Here is an 18,070-nt window from a genome sequence, read left to right on the forward strand (position 1 = left end):
AATTGGAGGGAATTTCCAACACTTTGAAAGGTAGACTCATGATTCAGAAGGATTTTGACATACTTGAGCATTGGGCCTATCCAACAAGATGCAATTCAATGGTGAGAAAAGCAAGGTCCTGCATCTAGACAGGAAACGTCAAATGCACAGATATAAAATAGGCAGTACCTGGTACAAAAGTAACCATGAGGGGGGTCTTAGCGTGATAGTGGAAACAACATCACTAAAGTATGAGCCAGCAGTATACTGCAGCTGTCAAAAAGGTCAATGCAGCCCTAGGCTGCATCAAAGAGGGATAGCATAACGATTATGAGAAATGTTAGTATTGTTAGTACTGCACTACTGAGGCCATACCTAGAATACTGCATCCAACTCTGGTTCCCATGCTACAAAAAAGATGCTAAGATCCTAGAAAGTATATAGCAAAGATGTCGTGTCCCACTCCTCCGCTGACAGCTGGGTCAGGGAAATCCGAATCAGGCTTGCCTCTGCAGCTCTGCCCAAAGTCCTAGCAAAGTCCTCAGAGCAGGCAGGAGACCAGTAAGTGACTTCAGCAAGATAAGTTTGACTTTTGCCTGACTCAGAGACTGCCAGAAAGTAGATCCTTTATATAGGCCATGGGGTGTGGCTCCATGACTCAGCACTCATTATGGCCTGCCCCTCCCTTCCTTCTGTTGCCTCCGCCTCTCCAATCTTCTGATGCGAGGGTCACTCCAATCAGCTGTTGTTGGGAGTAAACTCTCCTCAGGCTCACCTGCTGTGGAGGAGGGGGAGGGGTCTAGCTGCTCCGTTTGCCTGGGCATGGAGTCAGGGCTGGGGCAGGGAGATGCTCCTTCTTCTGCAGTTTGTGTGGGCATGGAGCCAGGACTTGGGCCGGGAGGCATACATTCCTCAGTGTTCGGGAGCAGGTAAGAAGGCCCCGGCTGCTCTGAGGGCGGGCAAGACACAACAAAAGAGCAACAAAGATGATAAGGATTCTAGAGGCTAAGCCCTGTGATGAATGATTAAGGAAACTAAGTATGTCTAGCTTAATGAAAACAAGAATTGGGATGACTTGATGGCTGTCTTCCAATACTTGAAGGAAAAGGGGGTGTACTTATTATCCAAAGCATCTGAGACCAGGACAAGAAACAATGGGTGGAAGCTTGTTAAAGATCTAATCTGAACTAAGGAGAAATTTCCTGAGAATATTACATGGGTGGTAATACAGGTTCAGTGTATGGTAATTCATTCACACACTCACAGCCCTGGAAAGTAGCGATAGTCAAATCTTTTAACTGAACAGAGGGACAACTGGTTCTTTAGAATGCATAGAGACTCAGTGAATTTAAAATAGCAGCAAAACTTTACCGGTTACAACATATATATATGCTCTTTTCTCTCTTTCACACACACACACACACATTCATCCACATTTATCCACATCCTTCTCAATTAGACTGGCAGGCACTAGCCAGAGGGACAATAGCCACCAAGTCTAGTTCCAAAGATGACTCAAAGAGTGGGCAGGCTTCGGGCCCCCTTTTATCCCCCAAAGTCCTTGCTTTGTTGATTCACAAAACTGGCAACTACTCTTGCCTTGTTACAAGTCTGGTAGCTGCTGATGGGATTTGGGGAGGGGTTTCCCATGTGCTCAGGCCCAACTTCTTTTGTCTGGCTTAAGTAACATTTTTACTTTATTTCTTAACAACTTAGCTCCTTCTTATCTATCTCCTGAAGGGATCTTTTAGACATGAATCCTGGCTATCTAGCTTCCCTATATGTTTACATCATTTTTAAATATGGTGGCTTCAGCCTAGTCTTCTAACAGTAAGAATAATTCGTTAATGGAATTATTGTCTCCTGGAGTTGTGGGTCCTCCATCGCTGGAGGTTTTTAAGAAAAGATTGAAAAGCCATTTGTCCAGAATGGTATAAGGCAGGGGTCAGCAACCCATGGCTCTTGAGCCACATGTGGTTCTTTGGCCCCTCTGCTGCTGCTCCCTGCCAAACTGGTAAACATCTGCAGTTCAGTGATGACAGAAAGGGGGAAGAGCCCACAGCGCCCAGCAGCACCTTTAAACCTCACAGGGGGACTTTTGCCACCCAGAGGACGCTTTTCAATCAACGCTGCTGGTGGCACTGGTCCACTGGAGGGGTAAAGAAGCTCAGGGCAGCAGGAAAAGGGGGCAGCCTCAGAGAAAGCCAGAGTGTCCTCACAAAAGATGCTCACCTGTTAGCCAGTCAACCCATCAGCCCCGCACACCTTTGCTGTGCTTTGGCTGAGCCTGGCCACTTGCTTGAGGAGGGTCTCCCCACTTGTGCGCACCCTCCCAGCCCCGCTACAGCTGGCCAGGGGATCACATGAGGAGAAGGAGGGTTATCTTTGGGGAAACCTCTGCCGTGGCTCGCGCTGACTCCTCAGCCAGGCTGGATTTCCAAAAAGTTGCCAAGAAGAAAGAAAAGGAGTAGCAAAGAGCCCCAAGGAGAGCTCTCTGAGTCAGCCCAGCTTCGACTTTCCAAAAGAGACATACAGAGAGAGAGAGATATAGAGAGGGGGGAGGGAGATAGAGGGAGGGCGGAGAGAGAGCAGAGATACAGAGAGAGGGAGGGAGGGTGAAAGAGAGAGGAGAGAGAGAGGAGAGAGATACAGAGAGAGGGGGAGGGAGAAAAAGAGAGAGAGAAAGAGAGAGGGAGGAAGGGAGGATGGAGAAAGAGAGAGAGGAAAGAGACACAGAGAGAGAGAGAGGGGAGAAGGAGGGGAGAGGGAGAGAGAGAGGGGAGAGGGAGAGAGACAGGGACAGAGAGAAAAAGACAGGGAGAGAGAGGCAGAGGGGAGAGAGAGAGAGAGAGAGAGAGAGAGAGAGAGAGAGAAAGGTGAACAGCACACCTGAGGCAGGGTGTGGCTGGGAGGGGAGGGAGGGGAAGGGTGAGGTGGGGCAGGATGGGGCAAATAATTTAACAACCGATTCTCTGCCCTAATGACCGGCTGGGTAGGTGTGGCTGGGGGGATCATGTGACTGGGTGGGACTGAGTGATGTCGATGTCAAGCCCAGCTCCAGCTCGACACATTGCAATATAGGGGCGCAACGAACCGTGAGGAAGCAAGGACAAAGGGTGAACCTCAGGGGGAATAGGAGCATGGAGCACAGGTGCTGGTGATAGGTGTAGGCAACCAGGCACGCTGCAACAGGAAGAGGAGTGATGTTACGACCGGCGGCACCCAACCCGCTGGGAGGCGCAAAAAGTCAGCGAACACCTGACTGGACTGCGGAGCGGTGTGAATAATTAAAAGGCGCTGAGAGGTGGCAGCTCTGAGTGCGGACTTTGCATTTACTTTTGTATTGATAGGCATTGCCTAGGAACAACCTGGAGCTGAAATAAACCAGCATTCACACTATAAGAAGTTGTTGGAGATTTTGTCTGTGTCAAGCCCGAGTTTGTCCTAGAGAGCTGAGAGAAAGTTGGTGCTCCTTCTTCGACGTCTCGGCAGTGTGAGCCGCATGGCGGAGGGTACGTCTGCAGGGCTGCCAGTGCCAGAGGAGGTGGAAGGGGAGAAGGAACCTGCTTTGCTGGAGGTCCCTGAGGAAAGCGAACAGGCAGTGGTGGGGCCAAAAGAATGTAAACCCCGGCAGTGTTAGGTTTCTGCAGAGAACCTGGGGGCATTGGATACTGGCATTACCCAAGCCTTCTCAGGCAACTGAGGGCATAGTTCTGCTCTCACAGGCCCTGTGGTGCCTCGACCACCAACACCTCCTTCTGCTGGAGCACCTTTTCAAGGGTGGAGGGAGAGGCGGTGGACTGAGGATGAAGAGGGTGAGTGGAGTTATTTCACAGGCCCTCGGACCACTACCTTGGATGTATTAAGGGAACAATTCAGGGAGGCCAGCTTCCAGGATGCACATTCTTGGCAACCATGGGCATTGGGGGTGGACCCCTCAGCCAATTGGCAGGGGGAGGGTTGGGAGGAACTGGAACAGATACCCGTTTCCATCTGGCTAGTCCCAAACTATATCTGGAGAATATCAGGTGGCACTTTTTCTGAGTCAAATTATAAGCCACATGGATTTGTATGGACAAATATACCGATCACAACAGGCAATGGTCGTTGCTATAACCACTGTGTTGACAGGGGAGGCGAAAGACTGGGTGGCCGACCTCCACAGTGATTCTGTTTGCAGGGGGATGGGGGACTAGGCCAATGGAGAAGGATTATGGACAAACAACCACCTCTTCAAGGACCCAGAGCAGAGGGTCCAACCCCAGGCCACACCAATTCAGTCAGAAAGCCAACGTTCTGCTGTTTTCGATGCAACCAGGTGGGCCATAGAGTGGTGGAGTGTCCAATACCCCATCTGTGCACACTCCAGCAGCCCGGCCACCGGTAACTGGAGGAAAGGTTCGGGAATGGCTCCGTCTGGCTTGAGAATGGTCTTGGATAGCATCACAAACCCCTTCCACCAAGGCCCATACACCAGCTAAGGATGCCAGGAGCCCACTAGGTGCAGGAAGTTTACCCGTGATGTCTGGTGACAGTGATGAGGAGGACCCAAATGACCCCATGGTAAGTGATCCTGTACATCCTTTCATAATACCAGTAACCCTGAGGAACACACACACAGATGTGGGGGTTCGGCAGGGTGCCTTAATTGATTTTGGGTGTACACAGTGCTTAATGGGCTGGGCAGTAGTGGACAAATTGTATAACTTGACAAGTTATGCACTATGAAACTGCAAACCCCCATGAATTTCGAGCCGATGGATAGATAAATGCTCGAGGGGGGGGGGGCAGCCACCTATGTTATCGAGCCAGTTAGGCTGGAAATTAGAGGGGCATTGGGAATACATTAGATTCATAGTGGTGGAAACGATGATAGAATCCCTCATCCCAGGGCTAGCATGGTTAGATAAGTGTGAGCCCACCATCTGGTGCGAAGAGGGGTTCCGGAAATTGCGGCTGACTCTCGGTCCAGAGCTGAGAATACGGCAGCACCTAGGCTGAATGGAGAACAGGTTGCAGCATGAACAGGGATCCATGGCTGGAGGGTTTCCAGAGGTATGAAATGACTTGGCTAACGTTTTTAAGGAGGAAGTATGTGAGGTTTTACCACCACATCTCTCTACTGACTGTGCCATCAAGTTACTACCTGAAGCCAAACTACCAAAGCCCCATATGTACACGATGACACATAAAGAGCTGGAAAAATAAAGATGCTATATAGATAAGAAACTGGCCCAGGGATTCATTCGACCCAGCAGATCCCACATGGTCATGCCAGTCCTGTTCAGGGAGAAAAAAGACAGGGGCCTACGCCTACGTGTAGATTTCCATGGGCTCAATGCAGTATGTGTACAGCATTTATACCATTTACCTTTAATTAGGGACTTGTTAGCCACCCTATCAACTGGCCGGATTTTCACAAAACTTGATCTGAGGGAGGCCTATTACTGGGTGCATATCCAACCAGGGGACCAATGGAAGACCACATTCAATTGTCCTCTGGGAAGCTACCAGTTTCAGGTGATGCCATTCGGGTTACAGGGCACCCCGGCTGTGTTCATGCAGTTAATCAATGAAGTACTGCATGAGTACTTGTACCGGGGGGTGGGTCCTTGTATATCTGAATGACATACTGATCTACACCAACACGATTGGAGGAACATACCGGTTGGTACACCAGGTGTTGCAGAAGCTACTGTATGCTAAATTATATGTGAAACTCTCGAAATGAGAGTTTCATCAAACAGAGTTGGATTATTTAGGGTATCACATTTCGCGGGTGTGTGTGTGGGGAGACGGACTCCAAAAAGGTTAAGGCTGTGTTGGACTGGCAAGCTCTGTGAATGAGGAACCGGTTGCAGAGTTTCCTTGGCTTTGTGAATTTCTATAGGCAATTTATTTCATCCTTTGCTCAGGTGGCGTTACCCCTAAAAGACCTCCTATGTACCAGTAACACTCTGAGAAAACCCTGGCCAGGGCAGGCGATAGTGTGGACAGTTGAATGTCGGGGGGTGTTTGAGAGCACTTTGTCTACACTTTAATTTTTCCATCTGCAGGTTTGAGAAGGCCTTTTTGCTTGTGAACCAGTCCTCAAACACTCTCATTTCGAGAGTTTCACATAGTGCAGGCCGACATGAGTGATGTAGTGCAGGCCGACATGAGTGATGTAAAAGCCGTAGGAGCTGTTTTATTACCGAGAAACAACCAGGGCGGCCTACAGCCTTGTGCCTACACCTCCCAGAAACTTATACCCACAGAAAGGAGCTGGGCGATATGGGAAAAAGAGGCTTTCGCAGTGCATTACTCACATAGAGACATCTACTTGAGGGTGCAGGGAACCCATTTGAAGTGTGGACTAACTACAAAAACTTGGAGGCCCTACAAACACCCAGAAAACTGTCCCCAAAACATATGCGCTGGGTGCAGTATTTTCAGAGATTCAATTTCACCCTGAAATATATGCCTGCTGGGAAGAACTTTCTGGCTGAAGCACTGTCCCGTATGCCTCAATACAACAATAAAAGGGAAGAGGTAGTACAGGCTATGATACACGGTAAGCAACCTGCGGGGCGGATGGATGCTGATGAACCAATAAATCCTTGGTACAATGAGTTACATCACGCCTTAAAAGATGATACCTGGCTAGCAGACAATAGGTCACTGATAACCCACAGGGACGGTCTTGCCTGGATGGGAGATAAGTTATAAGTCCCTAAAGTTGTCAGAGTCTCAGTGTTATGGAAGTGCACTGACATTAAACCAGCTGGTCATTTCGGTTTCCTCAAGACCTTACACCTTATGAGATGTCAATTCTGGTAGCCATGGATGCACATAGAAATTGAGGGTTATGTAAAAAGTTGTCTGGTCTGTGCAGTAAATAAACCCCAGCCAGGAAAGCCCCTTGGTCTATTATAGTCAGTTGCTGAACCCGGTCGGCCATGGAATGAAATTGCCATGGATTTCATTGTGGACCTCCCAGAGAGCCACAGCAATACCGTGATACAGACAATAATAGACTCATTCTCAAAACAAGCCCACTTTATACCCTGCAGCAGGCTCCCATCTGCTAGGCGGTTATCAAAAATGTTCATCCAACACATCTACTACCTTCACGGGGCTTTATATCAGACAGAGGGATGCAGTTTACCACTAGATTTTGGCAGAAGTTTGTCAGTCTGATAGGATCCTCACAGGGGTTAAGTTCAGCCTTCCACCCTAGCACCAATGGATCAGTGGAGAGAACCAATGCTATGGTGGAACACTGTCTGTGATGCTATGTATCATAGCAACAATCCGACTGGTCTTGTTGTGTCTGCGCCCCCCCGAACTGGGCCTCCTGCCAGAAAGTCCAACCTTCTATCATTCACTGAAGTAGCATATAATAATGCCGTACATTGGAGTACTGGGTTCACCCACTTCCAGGTGGTGACTGGGAGGAAGTTCCCTGCTATTCCAGAACTCAAGGGACAAGCCCAAGAGCAAATGGAGCCAGATGGATGGGCTGACCAGATCCGGAAGTAAAACTGGTGTTGAAAAAAGCAGCAGAGGAATTTAAACAGCAAGCCGACAAGAAAAGGGAAGACCAAAAACCGTTCCAAATCGGGGACTGAGTATATATCTCTCTACTAAATATATAAAACTAAGAACACCTGGTAAGAAACTCAGCCCCAAATAGCTGGGCCCCGTCACCATGATGAAAGTGATCAACCCAGTGAACTTACCACCCCTACTAGGCAAGATCCACCCAGTGTTCCATAGTAGCTGATTAAAACCAGTGGAGGTCACTAGGGATCCCTCTGAGAATCCCAGACCTCTGGACGGTGACCATTATGAGATAGATGAAAATCTCGATTCTAAACTAGTCAGAGAATAAGTTAAATATCTTGACAGTGGAAAGGATACCCATACGAGGAGGCAACATGGGATGACCTCAATGCAAGAAGACTGTTGAGGCGATTCCATCAAAAATATCCACACAAACCAGGGAGGGGGGGAGGGCATGAATGAGTAATATTAACTTCTCCATTCTATCTGTCTATTTTAGGTGGACACCTGGTAGAGTGGGCCACCTGTTGAGCCCACCTCCGGCTTGACACATCTCAATATAGGGGCGTAATGAATCGTGGGGAAGCAAAGACAAAGGGGGAACAGGAGCATGGAGCATGGGTGCTGGTGATGGGTGTAGGCAGCCGGACACGCTGCAACAGGAAGAGGAGTCTTTTGGGAGTCCTGATACTGGCAAATGACATTACGGCTGGCGGCACCCAACCAGCTAGGAGGTGCAAAAAGCCAGTTAATGCCTGATTGGACAGCAGAGCGGCGCAAATAGTTAAAAGGTGCTAAGAGGCAGCAGCTCTCAGTGCTGACTTTGCATTTACCTTTGTATTGCTCAGCATTGCATAGGAACAATTTGGAGCTGAAACAAACCGAAATTCACACCGCAAGAAGTTATTGGAGGTTTTGTCTGTGTCAAGCCTGGGTTTGTCCTAGAGAGCCGAGAGTCGAGTTGGCCACGCCCACCTAGTCACACCGGTTATTAAATTATTGGCTCCTAGTGTTTTCTTTTCTATGGGAAACAGATCCAAATGGCTCTTTGAGTGTTTAAGGTTGCAGATCCCTGGTATAAAATCTCCTACCTTGAGTAGGGGGTTGGATTAAAAGAACCCCAAGATCCCTTCCAGCCTTATGATTCTATGTTTCTATGAATGCTATGCTGCCTTTCTATCTTATTACATGGTCACTTACCCCTTTCCACCTGCCATACGTACCTCTGGTTTGGTTTTCAGAGTTTAATTTTTTGAATCCCTGTTCTATGAGATTAAAAGTTTAGCATGATAGGAGGGCTCAGTAATGCAAATTATCTTGGGAGGCATGCTGTTGGGAATATGATCTGTCAATCACTGTTACTATTATGATCAAACAGGTAGAGTAAACCCTTAGCTGGGGTAATCACTCTCTCGGTGAGAGGAAGTCAACCCACATAAAAGCATTCTAATATGTAACTCCAAAGAACACAATGGTACACCCCTTCTATATTGTTGCTAATTTGTATTTGTATACAATTGTAAAGACATGCCTTTGATATTTAAATAGACATGTTAGGGAACCAGACTCCCAAGTTGGCAATCACTCCTCTAGTTATTGGGAAATTTTCATGAGTTGATCTGGTAGTGATCATATGCTCAGATCAAAGCCACCCAAAAATGTGACAGTGAAAGCGGATTCCCTTATTTTACAAGATCTTATACAACTAAAAATTGAATATGAGAACCATAAATCAGGGAAACTTTAAATTATCAAAACAAAAATAAAGCATATTAATTAAATTAACTGCTTTAGTAATGTGAATTTACAGGTTTTTGAAATCAAATGATTTAAATCATAAAAACATACTAGTAAAATAGTTTTAAAAGAATGAAAAAGGGAATTGCTAGGTCTGCATATTGCTATGACACATGAAATATCTATTCATCAGATTTATTCAAGGAACAGCAATGTTACACAAATTACAAGAATCGAAGAAATTGAGGATTTCTGTGGCAAATTACAAGAAGCGATTGCAACATATAGTAAAACTGTAATGCTACAAAGAGCTGATCGGAATGCCAAAATTGGATAAATACAACACTGGGTCATTAGGTAAAGGCAACAATATAAAGGCAGGTTAATAGAACTTTCCCAGATGAATTTTTTTGTTCATTACATCCTTGCTTCAAGCTATAAACCATCAAAATTTGTGTGCCAGCAAGATATGACAATCAATATATAAAATCAATATAAGTAATAAATTCACATGTTTAGTATGTAAAAGAGAACCCAAGGAACAAGAGGAAGAGAGAAAAAACATGATCAAAACGAAAACAATTTCCATAATTTCAAAAGAAAAAAAATCCAAGTAGATTTCAAAACAAGAAATCATGATAGCTATGGAAAAATGGAGAATTGAGCAACAAGAATTTAATTTATTTTATTTAATTTAACTTAATTTCTGCCTTATTCCAAATGGCTCTGGGTGTTTTTTAATGTAACGAAGAAGATAAAATATAGTGCAATTCAAAAGCAAATAAAGAATAGCAGATAAAAAAACAAATAGTCCTTGACTTATGACTACAACTGAGCCTAAAATTTCTGTTAGGTGAAACTTTTAAGTGAGTTTTACCTCATTTTACAACTTTTCTTGCCACAGTTGTTAAGTAAATCATTGCAGTTGTTAAGTTAGTAACAATGGTTTTTAAGTGAAACTGGTTCTCCCATTGACTTTGCTTGTCAAGTTATAAAAGGTGATCACATGACCCCAGGACACTGCAATCATTACAAACATGAGTCAGTTACCAAGTGTCTGAATTGTGATGACAGAATAAAAGAATAACAGAGTTGGAAGAGATCTAGGAGATCTTTAAGTTCAACCACCTGCTTAGGCAGGAAACCCTACACCACTTCAGACAAATGGTTATCCAATATTTTCTTAAAAATTTCAAATGTTGGAGCATTCACAACTTCTGGAGGCAAGTTGTTCCACTGATTAATTGTTCCAACTGTCAGGAAATTTCTCCTTAGTTCAAGGTTGCTTCTCTTCTTGATTAGTTTCCACCCATTGCTTCTTGTCCTATCCTCAGGTGCTTTGGAGAATAAATTGACTCCCTCTTCTTTGTGGCAGCTCCTGAGATTTTGGAACACTGTTATCATGTCTCCCCTAGTCCTTCTTTTCATTAAACTAGACATACCCAGTTCCTGCAACTGTTCTTCATATATTTTAGCCTTCAGTCCCCTAATCATCTTTGTTGCTCTTCTTTGCACTCTTTCTAGAGTCTCCACATCTTTTTTACATCGTGGCAACCATAACTGGATGCAGTATTCCAGGTTTGGCCTTACCGAGGCATTATAAAGTGGTATTAACACTTCACGTGATCTTGATCTATCCCTGTGTTTATGCAGCCTAGAACTGTGTTGGCTTTTTGGCAGCTGCTACACACTGCTGGCTCATATTTAAATGGTTGTCTGCTAGGACTCCAAGGTCCCTCTCACAGTTATTACTATTGAGCAAGGTACCACATATACTGTACCTGTGCATTTTGTTTTTCTTGCCTAAATGTAGAACCTTACTTTTTTCACCATTTAATATTCATATTTTTCTTTCTTTTCTATTTTTTCTCTATTTCCTTTTTCTTTTCTGCACCCTCTATTGTTTTCTTTTTATTCTTTCAGTTTGTATTACTTTTTATTATAGTTTTAATTTTCATAAAATTAGTTTTAAAAAACAAAATAAAAAAAAAGAAAAATGATTTTTTATGAGAATTGGGAAAATCCCAAGGCAACTAATAACTTAAGGTAGCAATACTCAAAAGTAATAATTGGCAATTGAGAGAAATGAGGATATTTGGAAATATATTGAAATCCTTAAAGAAGCAATATTGACTAAGTCCATTAGAAAAAGGTATTATAGACAAGAAGAGTTATCTAATAGTGAACCAGAGAATTCATTGAACCCTGAAAGACTTTAAGTTGAAAGAGAAGAAGTGGTTAAATTCCTGTTTCAACAAACATGGAAGAAAACTATATGATTGGAAAAGATTGTGGTCTATTTTAAAAGGAAATTGGAAATGATTATCAAATCATTGCATAAATTCCCCGGAAAAGTAAACATTTGTTTATGATGAGAGAGAGACAGAGAGACAATTTTTCATAAAATTAGTTTTAAAAAACAAAATGGAGGTGGGGGGACAGAGAGGGAGAGAGAGAGAAGAAAATTCAGAAACAATGGAGGGACCCAAAATTAAACAGCTAACATAAGATAGAGAATCATAGTTTGGAAAAGACCTTAACTGTCTTCTATTCCAAACTACTGCTCGAAGTAGGAATCCTTATTACAGAACTATCTTTGATTTTTTTTTAATTACATAGCTTTGGTGGTGTTCAACATACTACAATGTGGTTTCTCCATTGCCTTGCCTTGTCATGTTACTCTTATATTCAATTTGAGTTTATTCAAAGCCTGTTATCTGAAGGGCAAAGGGAACTCAACTTTCCAGTTCAGAAATAATGAGAAGAGCTTTGGGAGCTATCAATTACTCATGCTGATTTGGAACAGGAGAAAAGAGGAAGGCAGAAGAAATATAATATTTGAACTCTGATTAGCAAATCTATGAGTGAAAATCATATCTTTTAAGGATACAATATTAATATTTCTATAGTTGCTTATAAATTTATCACTCTTTTCCTCATGGAAATTAAAATAAGTTAAATTTGTAGAGAAAAGTTTTACAATCATTGAAGAGTTAGAAACTTAAAATTCCAAGTGTTGCTAGATTTTATTAGCTTTCGTTTTAATATTACTGATATAAACAATTAGACAAATCTTTTTTGCCCATAACCAAATATTTAAATGAAGAAATAAAAATCTCAATGCTGAACACAAAGGACATCTATTTCATTTGCATTTCAACTTTAGTTCAGAGAAATCAAATCAGTATAGATAATACATATCTCCCCACAAATCCTTCCTCAGTTACTGTATAACCACTTCACTAACTGCTCCTCTTTATAGATGGACTTAAAAATAGATGAAAGTTTAGTAAACAACCAAATCTCACAAAGTTTAAGTGTTTCCTTCCAAGATTTAAGATTATAACACTGTCAGTTTATGAAGTTTGAAAATATCATGATATTAGCCTTGGTAAAAAAATAATAATTTGGAGAGTCCTGAATATATTTTCTGGAGTAATCATGGTGTCTGTGGGGCTGGGTAGCCTATTATCCACTCCTCACTTATATGATGGTCTACAAAAGTTTTGATGGTGAAACCGTGGCCCATATTAAGGAAAAGGGTGAAAACTGCAGGTATAGAGTATCTAAACTGAACAAGAAGCTTTGAATAATCTGACATTTTGGAGCACTGCAAAATGACAAATACTGAAAAAAAAAAGTTATTTAAATTTCCCCCAAAAAATGCCAAGTGGGGAAAACAGAGAGCAAAGATATAAAAGAAGGTTTCCCTTTAACCACGAGGGACAGTCCCTCAGAAGCTTTCCAATCACTCTCCTTGTAAGAAATCCAAATTCCAAATTATTGTAGGAAATCACTGGGAGATTTTATGATCCAGATCTAAATCAGAACATATGCTTAAATATGCTCTGTAGAAAAGGCCCTTTAAACCCTACTCATATTTAATTTTTAAAAAACTGCCAGTTTCAGATCTATCTAAAAGATACCACGTTTCTCCAAAAAGACGACCCACCTTGAAAAGAAGCCCTATCACGTTTTTGGGTGCATGCAATCAAATTAAGCCCCACCCACAAAATTAGCCCTAATTAAGGTCTCACCCACCCTGGTGTGCAGGAGGTGGGGCAAGGCACACAGGTAAAAAATAAAGTAAGGTGGGGATAGGGGGGTGGAGCTGCCCTACTTACTAGGCCTCATCCCGACACCTGCCTTGCTTTCTTCTACAGCCGCTTCTTCTGCTGCCGCTTGCCACCACTCGCACACATCACTCTGGCCTCCATTTCACCATGTTAAAGCTATTATCTTGAACTACATTCAGTGCAATTCTCTCCCACCAAATTTGGCCAATGAACTTACTTGAGCTACAGTCAAAATATTGACTGCATGAAGCCAAGTCCTACACAGTGTATGAACATCCATGGAACTATCTCTACTCTACTCTGCCTCATATGGTGCTGGGAATCCTGCTGGCCTTGTTTTTCTTGCTAACTTTTACCAACTACAATGGTCTGGCTTGATCTGAGAAGCCAGATGTTCAGCATTATAGAGAATTCAACGTTCATGGTCCATATTGATATCAACCAGAACTTTATAATGAATTTAATTCTGTGGCACTGTATACTAAGAAATAGTAATAGTTAAATACCATTAAAAAGGGAGAGGACACCTAACTTCATTGGAGCTGCAAGAAAGTACCCCCTTCAAAGCAAAAGCAGAAAGCAAAATGGCCCCTGTTTCTAAGATACACTACTACTTGTTTCACTTACCTATGTGATGTCTAGGCCTGTGCAAAACCCAGATGGATAAACCAGTTTAGGCCATCTGGCTCTGCCTTGATCACACCAAAATTTAAGGTAGAGCACATGGTCTATTCAGAAAACAAACTAAGGAGGAGCATGCCATCACTCCTAATGCTAATAAATAATTGGCAATCTATCTGTCTCTTTTAACCATGTATGATTAAATAAAATATTACAGCAAAAATAGTTGAGCTTTCTTGCTTTATAACAATGTTTCCTAACCTCAGCAACTTTAAACTATGTGGAAGTCAACTCCCAGAATTCTCTAGAATTCTGCTCTAGACAGTCGACAAAATGAAATTGTTGGATTTCCCATTTTGTAACACAAGTTTTACCTTAAAACAGCCTTCCCCCAACTAGTGCTTGCCAGTTAAAATCTGGCTTAGATAAATGTCTCCTTCGAGTCGAACCTGCACCTTGAAATATTGAAATTAATAAATCCTCTGAGAATATTATGAACACATCTTGTTCACAAACAAGAATCATCCTTATTTTGGATTAGGATTAAAATATCACTTTACATAGAAATTGACCATTCAGTCATTTTTACGACAACTATACCAATAATAATTAGGAATGTTTATCTATGATAATACATTTGTTTACAATTTTAAGATTAAAAAGCATCTGTTTTTACTTACTTTCCATTCCCATATTTTATTCTGATATCTTTGCTCTTTTTAATTTCTTTGCCATCTTTGAACCATTTGTAGGATGGCTGGGGATTTCCAGCGCTTGCCTCACATTTCAAAGAAACCTTTGCTCCAACTTCTACATTTAGGCTCTTTAGTTTCTTGAGTTTTGGAGCGACAGCTGTGAATAGAAACAGAAAGAAACAAAGTCAGTTTAATCAAGCCACCACCCCTCTTCAGTCCTGCATGCTCTTAGGAAATCACAGCTGACGTCCTAGTAGCTAGATTTTCCAGAATTTTCCAGTTTCAATTGTGATTACGTGAAGCCAGTGATGAAGAACTGATTCCTTGTTTATCCACCGTTCCCCACATCTACCTATTATTGTCAAAAAAGAGAGAAGAACAGATGCTTTTGCATATTGAGCTTCTTTTCTTTGGCATCACAAGCAGCTTTGGTTTCCCTTTCAGCAGCAGATCCCTCCATTTTCCTTCCACCATCTCCCCACTTGTCCCTTTGCATAAAAGAAACAAAGGTGCATCTACATAAGATGCAAAGAGACTATACAAATGCTTGCAAGGCTTTCTCGGAAGACGCTTCAGTTCTTGCTCTGATGCTGCTTTCACTAACTCATCCGCTACATTCCTCTCTTACCTCTGCTGCTGTTGGCAGCCATGCTGTTGATTCGACAGCCTGCGCTGATCTGAATGGTAGCATTTGTCTATAAGAAGGGAAGAGGAGAGGAGGACTTTTTTCCTTTCAGTTCAGCCACAGTCACTGCAGATTTTTTTTTCCCTGTTCATGTGCCTGCCTGTTCATTCTGGGAATGTTCTGTGCACTGGCTTTTCTGCGGCCAAATGGGAATACAAAACAACATATCTCCACAGAGAAAAAAATGGGGAATAAGAAGGTCATTCAGTCTTTCAGAATGACAGTCTGCTCTGCCAAACAATAATAGCAAAGACTTAAAAGGAAAGTCTCCACATGACAGAGGATAAACAGGACAGAGAGAGAGATAAGAATTTGGGCCACTAATCAAACAATCCCAGTCATCAGATGCTCCATTGCTACTCCATCTCTGACCTCAATTGGATGGTTTAGTACCCAGAGGAATTTAACCCATTACATGCCACCAAAGAATAGCCAACATGTGGTCATAGAAAACGCTCAATGCCTGTGGTGCAGTCACATCATGATATCAAACTCAGCAACCTTCCCACTATATTCATTTATTCAAGTACCCTAACAAGGCAATAAATAGGGGACACGGTGGCTCAAGTGGCTAGGATGTTGAGCTTGTCGATCGAAAGGTCGGCAACTCAGCGGTTCGAATCCCTAGTGCTGCCGTGTAACGGGGTGAGCTCCCGTTACTTGTCCCAGCTTCTGCCAACCTAGCAGTTTCGAAAGCACGTAAAAATGCAAATAGAAAAAATAGGGACCACCTTTGGTGGGAAGGTAACAGTGTTCCATGCGCCTTTGGCATTGAGTCATGCCGGCCACACGACCACGGAGACATCTTCGGACAGCGCTAGCTCTTCAGCTTTGAAACGGAGATGAGCACCGCCCCCTAGAGTCAGCAACGACTAGCGTGTATGTGCAAGGGGAACCTTTATCTTTATCTTTTAACAAGGCAATAATAACAATAATAGAAACTAAAAATATAACAATCACAACTGCACTCTTTTCAGGAATTATTGTAACATGAATGTAGACTTATTTACTCTACATCATAAACACTAAATATCTACTAAATATCATATAGTTAAGTAATTAAAATCATTGCAGTCTGTCCAGAACATTTTGTGCTGGGTTATATTTGTAAAGACATTTTGATAATCCTACTCATTTAAGGAAGAAGTTTTAAAATGGCCAGTCTCCAACAGATAGAGAGGATGAGGCAAGCTCCCTGGGTACATGAACTAGTGCATACAACTCTCCCTTGTTGCAGACCAGGTCTGGTTGGTGTGCACCTTGTGTACCTGGCTGGCCTGCAGCCTTGTGATGCTGTAACTAGCAAAAACATTCACAACTAATAATAAAGCAATTAAAATAAAATCATTTTCACATAGCATCATACTGTAGTACTAAAATGGACTTCATTTGGACTTTATTATGGAAAGAAACATAAATTGTTTCAGATATTACGTGAACCTTTGTAAAGACTAAGTTTGACAAGTTATGTGTTTTCTGGTGGGACTGGTCTATCAGGGAAACTTGGTCTACCCAAATATGGGACAGAGCATACTGCTTTCACTTTTGCCTTTTAACCCCAATCCGGGACTTTCAAAAGCAGGCAGTAGCTTTGCCGACAAACTATTTTTGGGTTGACTTTTTCTTTGTCGGTAAAATATAAAAATTTGATAAGTTATATGCATTTTCTTTTGTGTGCCCAAAGCCATTTGTACAACCTGATACTATGCTAGATTCTTGACTGTTTATAGTCAAGCATCCTTATTTTGGTCATCAAACAGCAAAACAAAGATTTAAAAAGTAGGATTATAGCCATCCCACTGAAATAGTAACATATCATATGTACTATAAAAATTGACTAAAATTACATAATACAAATTATGATATCAAGGCAATTAAACGTTCAAAATTTTAAACACAGGAATGAATATAATGAATATTTTTGTAGTTTAAATAAAATTATAAATTTTACAACAAAATAACAAAAATAGCTAACATGAAATATAAAATAAAATAATTTTATCTTTAATGTGTCTATATACATATTTAAAATTAATATTGTGCCTAAAGATATAGTATAATGATCTAATATACAGCAAAATCATCTATAAAGGAGTAGTGATGACTTATATAATAAAGAATTAAAAAGTTCAATTGCAACTGATCAGGGCTTCACTAATGGTTGCAGTCCTCAGGAAGGTCTCCTTGGGAGAGTAATTATTTCTCCTGGAAATAATAGTTGATGTTAAATATATAACAACGCAGGGTGGATTTGGTTTAAATCAAGTCGATTTAAATCACGATTTAAATCATGATTTAAATCACTAGTAAAAAGGCTTGATTTAAATCAACTCGATTTAAATCATATTTTTTAAAGAGCAACTGTCATCTCTTTCCCGCAGCAGCTCCTCTTCTGACCCACTGTTGATTCACCGACAGTCCCATTCGCTTTAATGGGATGGCTGGTAATGTGAAACAACAAGGTGAGGGACATGGTGGGCAGCAGGTGAGTGGATGTCTACTAACAGGTGCTGTCATGATGGATCTGAAATGACAGGTGCTCTTTAAATGTAAGAACTCATTCATGTTGGTAGTTAGAATCTTTAATATTGTTATTTGCAAACAAAATGAAGGTTTCCTATTTAGCTTGGACACTTTGGATTCATTGAATGAGTTTACCAAAAATGTAAATATTGCAGAATATACAGCAGTGGTAGCCAACCTGGTCCCTACCGCCCACTAGTGGGTGTTCC

General features: G+C 42.1%; 1 protein-coding gene across 1 annotated transcript in view; it reads right to left on the reverse strand.

Moving 5' to 3' along the window:
• The window catches only part of NRG2 (neuregulin 2), a 287,139-nt gene that overhangs the window by 71,206 nt on the left and 197,863 nt on the right, over window positions 1-18,070 (reverse strand). The window contains exon 2 of the mRNA XM_058176612.1: window positions 14,639-14,810. Within this exon, the coding sequence (XP_058032595.1) occupies window positions 14,639-14,810 (172 nt within the window). The remainder of the gene's footprint in view (window positions 1-14,638; window positions 14,811-18,070) is intronic.

The sequence above is a fragment of the Ahaetulla prasina genome, chromosome 3, assembly GCF_028640845.1.
Source record: "Ahaetulla prasina isolate Xishuangbanna chromosome 3, ASM2864084v1, whole genome shotgun sequence".
Lineage (NCBI taxonomy): Eukaryota > Metazoa > Chordata > Lepidosauria > Squamata > Colubridae > Ahaetulla > Ahaetulla prasina.